General features: G+C 38.7%; 1 protein-coding gene across 1 annotated transcript in view; it reads left to right on the plus strand.

The window, feature by feature from the left end:
• Positions 1–10,113, plus strand: part of Ino80 (INO80 complex ATPase subunit) — a 122,475-nt gene that overhangs the window by 31,052 nt on the left and 81,310 nt on the right. The window contains exons 6-7 of the mRNA XM_010624714.2: positions 1,672–1,792; positions 3,296–3,510. Coding sequence (XP_010623016.1) covers positions 1,672–1,792; positions 3,296–3,510 — 336 coding nt within the window. The remainder of the gene's footprint in view (positions 1–1,671; positions 1,793–3,295; positions 3,511–10,113) is intronic.

The raw sequence follows: 10,113 nt of genomic DNA on the forward strand, positions 1-10,113 counted from the left end.
TGTACCTGGTGAACAACTGCATAAAGATCTGACAGTTCCCAGCACTTTCTGAAGGTCCAAACTTAGTTCAGAGAGGTTTGAGTAATATGCTGAAACATGAACTTATAGAAGTGAGCAGCAGTAGAATATCTGACAATTTGGGTAGTGTTTCTTTTTTTGTTGTTGTTTTATATGTTTAGTTTTTGTTTTTGTTTTTTTTTTTTTGGACAGGGTCTTGCTATGTAGTACAGGCTGGTCCTGAACTCAATGTAGAGTCCAGGAGGGCCTTGAACTCAGGGCAATCTTCTTACCTCAGCTTCATGAGTGCTGGGATTATAGGCGTGTGCCATCATGCCCGGCATGGTTTGGCTTTTTTCAGATAGGCTTTCACTATGTGGTTCTGGCTGGCATTGAACTTCCTATGTAGCTCAGGTTGACCTTGAACTGTGATCCTCCTTCAGCCTCTCCAGTGGTTCAGTTAATGTGCCCTGTCATGTCTCTTAAAGTGTAGTGCTAAGGGACTTGATGCTCCAAATGTTTGCTTTTGCTTTTCCTTTTATTTGAGACTCGAACCCAGGGCCTTTGCACTAAGCTCCATCCACAACAGTTTTTAAACTTTTTTTTAGTTTAGAGACATGTTCTCACTAAGTTACCTAGGCTTGGCTTGAACTTGTGATCTCCTGCGTTAGCCTCCCAAAATGCTGGGATTACAGGCATGTGTCAGTACACCTGGCCATGTTTCTTCTTATAGTCTAGAGTGAAGGCAGTTGATGCTTCAAATATTTGCTCATTTTAAAAAGTAAAAGATACATATAAGAATGTTTCCAGGCTTTTAGTGTATAGTATGATGAATGCTTTAATTTTTCCCTTGACAGTGGCCCTTATAATAGTTCCGCATGTTACTTTTACATACTAGTTTCAGTCATTGGACAATTCATTTGGCTATGATCCAGGACCAAGTGGTCTGCGTGATTTTACATATTTGTGTGTTAGTAGTAAATGTGATGATGTGAGATTCATGGGTTGATTTAAATGTTTGAAAGGATTTAGTACTTCCTGGATGGAAAAATTATTCATATATTAGAATTCTGGCAACATAGGTGCCATCTGTAATAATGGCAGCCTTTATTCAAGTGTGATGAAAAGAGCAGTCTTAAAAGATTGGAGAATTGGGATGCCTGGTAAATGAATAGCAAGCATCAGGAACCTAGTAGGTCTGTGGACTAATTGATAATAGAAATAAGGTTCATTTCTTGTTGATTAATTCCCAAGAGGAGTCCTTTGTGTAGGGAATTAATTTCATCTCTGTATATGAGGAATAAGTAAATACTCTGGCAAAAATTCAGAAGCTGGAAATTCTTTCCTAAGTTTTTCCAGCAACCTGTCTTACACAAGACAGTTGAACCCATTTTACTTTGAAGTTAAGGAAATTCTTTTCTTTTGGTACCGTGGATTGAACTCAGAACGTTGTGCTTGAGAGGCAGGCAGTGGCACTATTGAGCTAAATCCCTGGTCCAAGGAAATTCTTTTTGGTGTATTAAATTTCTATTGGTCTCTGTGGGAAGAATATTTAAGAGCTGTGATTTCTATTGGTTTTGTATTCTTTAGTAAAGATAACTTGAAGAAAAAAAAAAAGATGACTTGAAGGTGTGCTGTAAAATACAAGGCCATCATAGTCTTTGCTTTCTTCAGTTGCAGCAGTACCAGTACTACAGTGCAGGCCTGCTCTCAACATATGATCCCTTCTATGAGCAGCAACGGCACTTACTTGGACCCAGAAAAAAGAAATTCAAGGAGGACAAGAAGCTTAAAGGTTAGCATACAGAACTGATTTGCACTTTTTTTTTTTTGGTTCCAGGGATCGAACTCTGGTCTTTGTGCTTGCAAGGCAGGCCACTGAACCGCTGAGCTAAATCCCCAGCCCTAATTTGCACATTTATTTATTCTTTGTTTCAGAATTTTATGTGTCTTGCTGGTGCTTTTGGGTTTTAGATACAGTATACAATGTAGAGATAGTAGAAATTTGCTTAATCCAAAATCCTATGCTCTCCTTTCTAATTAGTAGTATTATTAATCTTACTTCGTATTTGGTTTTATAGTCTTTTTCAGAATTAGAAAGATTTAGGAACTACAGATTTCTGGCCAAAAGTTTCGACCTATTCTTTATTCCTTTTTACTTAAAAATTCTTTGCCAGGGTTGACAGTGTTCTGGGATGGCAAACAATTGGTTCTGCTCAGGGAAATATGAAGAGTAACCAGAAGGGTTGGAATAAAGTATACTTGTTGCTAGCTGAGGTGATTTAAAATAGATCACCTCCTGATGGTCTTCATTAGTGTTTGCATGTTTGTCAGGAAGTGTCCTTCCTTCCTTACCAAGCTCTAAGCAGCTGGAAACTAGGGAGGAAACAGGAAGGGAATGTTATAAACTATCTCTGTACTGCAGATTTTGTTCCCTTAAAGTTATAAATTCTACTTAAGAAGCCTCTTTCTGACCTTCTTCCCCTACCCTCATTCTGTTTTTTTTTTTTTTTTTTGGTACTGGGCATCGAACTCGGGACAATGTGCTTGTGAAGCAAGCAGCGGAATCACTGAGCTAAATCCCTGGCCCTCCCCCATTCTTTTTTCCCTCTGCATTTACTTATTTATTTTCTCCTCTCTACCCTTCCTTCCCCTCCCCTCTCCTTTCATTCACTGTGTAGTGCAGACTGGCGGCAAACTCATTATGTAGCCCATTCTGGCCTCTAATTCACAGCGGTCCTCCTGCCTCAGCCTCCCAAGTGCTGGGAATACAGATGTTCGCCACTGTGCCTGGCCCTCTGGATTTTCTCATCTTCTCCTCTCAAACTAACTTGAATTTTCATTCCATGTGTGATTTTTTTTCCCCCTCACAAATTTCAGTGTCATATCAACCTGTGGGTTTTTTTCTCTTGCCAGCTGTGTGTTTTTTTCTTTGTAGCTACATCACATTGCCACCTTGTAGAAGTTGTTTGCTTCCTTTTGACCATTAGTTGACCCCAGTGATGTTTTATAAACCTCCTTTTGCTAGTGTTGCATTCAACAGAAATTTGGTCCTTTCTTGGGTTTTATTCATATTTCTCTTTCATGTAAAGGGGGAATAGCTAGTGTTTATTTACAGGTTAGTGAGATCTTTCTTTTGGAATATTGTGGGCCTGAATAGAAAAAGGGAGAGACAGTTCCAGCTTGAGGTAGCATGAGAAGAGCAACTAGAGTTTTGTTAAAATGGTAAGGATGTTCTGTGGCTTTCTCCTGTATAAGGGAAGAGATATGGCCTTGTAAGCATCTGTTTCCCTTACAGCCAAGTTGAAAAAGGTGAAGAAGAAAAGACGAAGAGATGAAGAGCTTTCCTCTGAAGAATCTCCTCGTCGTCACCACCACCAGACCAAAGTTTTTGCCAAGTTTTCTCACGATGCACCTCCCCCTGGCACCAAGAAGAAGCACTTATCCATTGAGCAGCTCAATGCTCGTCGTAGGAAAGTATGGCTCAGCATTGTGAAAAAGGAGCTACCAAAGGTAAGTACTGTAGGTGCCTCCAGCCAGCAGTGGGAGAATGCCTGCCTTCCCCGCTCTGAGAAGAAGCTGCAACAGCTGCGTCCTTCACAGAGAGGAAGCTGATCTGTTGGGTTAGACAGTGCTGAGCAGCATTGTCTTCAGTTAACTTTTTTCTAAAATTTGGTCAGAATTCACAAGGCGGTCGTTACATTTAAAAGAAAAAAAAAATGCACAAAAACCAGAGGTGGAATTGAAAACTCCCTTAGGCTGAAAGCTCATGAACAGAGGGCAATAAGCTAGGCCCTGAGCTTGGTCCTTAGTGCTTGAGCTTGGGGTTTACTGAAAGAGCAAACAAATTAATGAGTAACCTTACCTTCTAAATTCCTGTTCCACTCACAGAACACATAGGCTATTTTTAACTTTGATGATGATAATGATGATGTAAGCCAGGTGTAGTGGTTCCACCTCTCTTGAGAGGCTGAAGCAGGAGGATTCCAAGTTTGAGCCTAGCTTATGCAGTTTAGTGACTTAGCAAAATAATGTCTCAAAATAAAAATAAAAAGGGTTAGATTGTAGTTTACTGTGAAAACCCTTGGATCCCTAATGCTCAGGTGGTGATAGTTGTAGCATACAAATACAAAAAGAAAATATGATGGGGCCGGGGTTTTAGCTCAGTGGTTCCACTGTCTTCCTTGCAAGTGCAAGGACCCAATTTCGATTCCCGGTACCCCCCAAAAAAGAAAATACGATTGCATTTCTAGTTAGCATTTATTTAAGAAATCTTTTTCTTTTTTTTCTGGTATGGTGAATTGAACTCAGGTCCTTGTTTTTGTCAGGCAGAGAGCCACATCCCTGGCTCTCGATTTCCAACTATGACTCAACATGGTTTTTTTTGGTATTGGGGATTGAACTCGGGACCTTGCACTTGTGAGGCAGATGGCAGAACCACTGAGCTAAATCCCCCGCCCTCAACATTATTTTGTTTTTGTTTTAAAGTGCTGGATAGCACTGAGCATGGTAGCACATGCCTGTAATCCCATCACTTGGGAGGCTGAGGCAGGAGGATAATGGTGAGTTCAAGGCCAGCTTGGGCTACATAGTGAGTTCAGGCCAGACTGTCTCAAAAAACTAGACAAAAGAAAACTAAAAATCCAAAACAAACAAATAAAAAATTACAAACTCAGAACCTTGTTAGTTCTAGGCTAATGCTTTACCACTGAGCTATATCTGAAATGATTCCTCAGCTTTTGTTTTCTGTGATATTGTTATTCCTAAAGGGTATAGGGCTGTTATTTTGTAGAATATGTCTGAAGTTGGGTCTCTTTTATGTTTCTGAAGGATTTTATTTGATTTTTGTATTTTGACAGTTTGCAGGATTATGACAAGACTGATAAAACTTCTTGTCATATTATATCAGATGACACACAATATATCTGCCCCAATATTGATAATACTAGCTTTGATCTCCTAGTATGGTAGAGTACTTCGTTACTAAAAAATTAGTTTTTTCCCATACAAATCATTATTTCTAGAAGAATAATTTATGTATGAGCACTCTTGTTGGGACAGTTATAGGAAAACCTGCTTTTGTACCTGTGAAGAAACTTTAAGCTGGGTGTGGTGGTTCACTCTGGAGGCTGAGGCAGGAGGATTGCTCTGAGTTAAAAGCCAGCCTGAGCTCTAAGTGGGTTCAAGGCCATACTTGAACTATATAGCAAAACCCTGTCCCAAAATTGGGCTAGAGATTTAGCTCAGTGGCACTGCACCTGCCTTTCAGGCTCAAGCTCCTGAGTTTGATCCCCGGTACAGGGGGAAAGAAAAGCAACAAAAAGAGAACTTTTAGATGATGCCCATCTTTTGATAAAGAGTGACTTCAATGGAAGTATTTAAGATTGTTGGCCTGGAAGTGATGATAATAGCTACTTAAGAATTAGTGAGAAGACATTTCTATAAAGATAAAAATTCTCTTTTTCCTGAAGAAGGCAGTCTGAGGTAGGAACATTATAGGAATGGCTTTCGAGTTTTTTGGGTAACTTTTATTTTTGCAGGGTTGGGCATTGATTCCTGGGCCTTCCACTGATAGGGAAGCTCTACCTTTGAGCTAAATCTCTAGTGCTCTGTGTAACTTTGAACCAGTTTCTTCAGCACCAAGGAGAGAGCTGAGTAGAGTTGCATTCAGCTTTGCCTTTCCGTCTTCTTGAGAACACACATTTCTTTATTAAGAGTATTCCTGTTTGTTTGGTTTAAGCTGGAGTGGAAGACTTTGGAAGAGCAGCAGACTAGGTTCTGAGTTGCTGTGTCATCTTATGTTGGGTCTGCTTTGGGATTTTTTATTGGAAGAGATGAGGCTTAAATGGTTGCCAAATTTCAGTAAAAGTGGGAGGAGATTTATCCAACTTTGTTGTGAGGGTGTCTCAGTTTTGCAGATTGGTCCTTGAAAGCTGTGTGTGTGTGTATGTGTGTGTCGTATGCAATATGGGGATTGAACTTAGGCCTTCATGCACTGAGTGACATCCCAACCTTTTTTTCTTTTTTTTTGAGATAAGGATGTTCTCACTTTGACAACACATATATTTTGAGATAGAGTCTGGCTAAGTTGCTAACTTGTCTGGGCTTGGTTCCAACTTGTGAGACTCCTGCTTCAGCCTTCCAGGGTGCTGAGATTACAAGTGTGTGCCAGCCACCATGCTTAAAAACAATGTGTTTTCACCAGATTAGTGTTAAGGTTTGGATATGTTATATTCTTCTGTCCCCTTAAAGCCTTACATATAACTTCGATTATTTCCAAAACCATACAGAATATGTAGTGCACAGCTTGAATTTTATCATAAAGGCACATAAATGTGGGTATGAGTTTTATTATATCAAACAATGAGTACTTAATAGGAAAAATACCCTCCAAAAGTATTGAATTTTTAATATTTATTGTTTATAGAAAAAGCATCAAAATTTTCAACATTAGTTGAGGGTGGTGGCAGACACCTATAATCCCAGCACTCGGGAAGCTGAGGCAGGAGGATTGATGTGAGTTCAAGACCAGCCTGGGCTACATAGTGAGTTCCAGGTCAGTCTCAACTACATAGTGAGACCCTGTCTCAAAAAAAAAAAAAAAAAAAAAAAAAAAAATTTCAACATTGACTGTTTTTTGGCATACAAAGTCTAAAAAGGAACAACAAATTCCTATATGAACTACAATGAAAGTAGCACTCTGGTATAATAATATAAAATAATCTTTACTTCGGTGATCACACCTTGGCAGTCTTCAATGACAACAGCATGTTTCATACACATGTATTGCCTATACTGACAACACATGTATTTATTTGGCTTTCCTGGCTTTTTTGTAGGACATACTTAACATCTCACTGGTCTTGTTGTCTTGTTAAGAGGTTCTTACTATATTATATGATGTGTAGTTAACAGGAACATAAAATATCAGTAAAACAAAGTGTTAAATTCTTGGTATGTATTGTGTGTTTAGACTAAACATCAGTATTTTCACATCTGCTATGTACTTACAAAACAAAAAAAAATCAGAAATAAAGTCCTATATGATATGAACTACAATGAAAATACCAATAGAACTCCACACAAAAATAATCTTTGCCTCAGTTGTCACACCCAAGGCAGTCTTTGCACATGATAACTGTGTATTCCACTCATACATCTCACACTGATAGCATGTGCCTAGCTTTTCTTTCCTGTGTGGCAGACCATTCTTTTTTTTTTTTTTTTTGAGACAGTGTCTTGCTATGTAGGTCAGTCTAGCCTCAAACTCATGGTTGTTGTCCTGCCTCAGCCTCCTGAGTGCTAGGATTATAGGTGTGTGTTATTATGCCTGGTTGGCAGGCCATTCTTGTCACCTCCCTTCCTGTTTTGTCAGGAGCTTCTGACCATATTGTACAACATACACTTAGCAGGAAAAAAAGGTATCAGTAAAATAAAATATCAAATATGTAATGAGTTCTTAGAATACACATCACCATTTTCACATCAGCTGTTTACTTGCTTACAAAGCCTGAAAGATAACATCAGAAGTAAAAACCTATGTGAGGAACAAAAATCTATCACAGAAATAGTCTTTCGTTTGATTCTTACACCCAAGGCAGTCTTTTCACATAAAAACTGCATTTTCCATACACGAGTATTGCTTACACTGATAGCATGTAGGTTTTGTTTTCTTGTAATTTCTTTTATGGCACAGTTGACATATTTTTGGTTTTCTTGTTGTTGTAGTAGGTCTTCATGATGTTGCTTCTGCCTGTTCCACCTGTCAGCTCACTAGTGTGCTCCACAATTTTTTGATATAGTTGCCTGGACAGAAACATTTTGTTCTTCCTCTGCTGTCAGTGATCTCTTATGAGTTCCAGTCCCAATCCTCTTAAGAAAATTTCTCCATGATATTTTATACTTGTTTTCTTTGTAAACTATCAAGCTATTTATGCTACACACTTAGGATTGAGTAAAACACAAACATTGGCCAGTGCTTTGTGTTTCAAGTGACATCATAGTTGCTGCATAACATCAATATTTATTCCACCTTTGGTTTTGTTTTGAAAGGTTTCTACCTCAGGCTTCCGTTTTGTCAAGGTTTTCCTATTGAAATTTCTAGCATGGTGTGGTGTTGACATCAGTAGTGTACCAGTTTTTCTTTGCCATATATGAGGCCAATGTAAATCTTTCTGAAATTCAAAGATTGTATACAGTTCTCTGTTTTGAAATTGCAACATTTCATTTGGAATTCTGCTTTGTTCTTGTGTACAGTTCCTATGCTGGTCAGCTTATGTTCTGTTAGTAAATATAACATCAGTGCAGTTGGAAGCTGGTCAACCAGCTGTCAGATGTCACATTTTGATTAGTTTGGGAGATGGGAGCAACTAGTCTGTTCATAACACTTGGGTCTATTATTATATGAATAAAATCCTGGTGGCTGAGCTGCAGGATAAATTTTTAAATTGAAAGTATAATAAGTTATTGCATCTACAGGGGCATAAATTTTTATGCCATATTTTGACCCATTGCTCTTCTGTGAGTCTTTTACATTCCTGTGATTACCATGAGAAATCCTTGCTAAGTACAGCAGACCTATGAATACTTTCAGTTCAGCTAGTGAAGTGTCATAATAAATACATTTTGCGGGGGGTACTGAGAATTGAACTCAGAACCTTGTGCTTGGGAATAAATACATTTTTTAATATGTCTATTGGGGGATATAGAACATTTTACTTGTATTTCAGCCTCTGTGTATTTCACAACATTTTGTAGCATTTCATTTGTTACAGTTTCCAACACTGAATTGAGGTGCTGGCATTCTGTCCATTAGGTTTCACCCCTGCCAAGATCCTCACTGTATTTTCAGTTAGTTACAACATTGGATCATTTGCGTGACTGTTTTCCAACCTTTCAGCTAGTCAAATATGCACTCACATTGCTGTTTTCTTCATCATCTGAATCAAGGAGGTCTGTATCAGTCAATTCTTGTTCCACTTCACTGTCACAGGAACTTTGGCACACATGGCCACTGTCAAAAGTCATCATCTTCATCATCCACACATGAATAATCTGGTGATTCACTTTTGACCTCCTCTACAACTTGGAAATCTGGCTTTTGATGTGCTGTTGTATACTGTGTTGGGCGGCTTCTACCAGAAAAATCAAAAGAAAACTTAAAAAAAACAAATCCTAGGGCCGGAGATTTAGCTCAGCAGTTCGGTGGCCTGCCTTGGAAGCACAAGGACCTGAGTTCAATCCCCGATATCAAAAAAACAAACAAACCAAAAAACAAATCCTAAATGCACAGAAATTTAGCAGTGAGCATTTATTTCATGCTGTTTTGGAGCTCCTGTGTACACTTTGCTGTTCATCTGCCAAATGGATGCATGCACAGATGAATTTTTGCTTTCCTCAGGTGCAGCTACCGTGAGACACACCCACATTCAATTGTAGTAAAATACATGTTGTTTTAATAGAAGAGTGGTGTGAGTGTATTTTACCCACTGTGATGCTCAGGTAAATGTACACAAAATTTGTTAGAGCATTATGTGGTAAAAATCCCAGTTTGATAGTTTTGCACACGTGCACACACCTTGCTGTTCGTCATACCAAGTGAATAAACACAAATATTGTTTCCTGTCTCTCCCATGTGCAGCTACTAAGATGTATAGCTTCCAAGTACAAATTTATAGTAGAAAAGTGTGGCTGTTGTCACGCAGTGCTATGCCTACAGTGTTTTAAGGAAGCTGGGACACTAGCTTATTCTTATCATTTCTTAAATAGTTTTATAGATGCCAAGACAGTACATCTGGGTAGCTTTTAGAAGTAATATATCTTGCATGTTTATAATTGACCTTTTATTTTTAGTTCTTTTTTTTTTTCTTTTTATTGAGGTTATTGGTACAATCTAGGTATATAATACAATTACATTCATCATTGGGATTCTATACCTTTACATAATAGGTCTTGATTCTCATTTTTCCCCTTGCCCCTGCCCTCCCTTCACCCCCTCCTCCCTCCCCATTTACAAACACTTTATTTCCATTTTTTCAGTTTCTCATATTTTTTGCCTCTCCCTTATTACCTTTCCCCCACCCTTCCCACTTTCCCTACACCTTTAGCCCTTTACTT

Source organism: Fukomys damarensis, unplaced genomic scaffold (genome assembly GCF_012274545.1).
Source record: "Fukomys damarensis isolate Sample0158 unplaced genomic scaffold, DMR_v1.0_HiC HiC_scaffold_17, whole genome shotgun sequence".
NCBI classification, from domain to species: domain Eukaryota; kingdom Metazoa; phylum Chordata; class Mammalia; order Rodentia; family Bathyergidae; genus Fukomys; species Fukomys damarensis.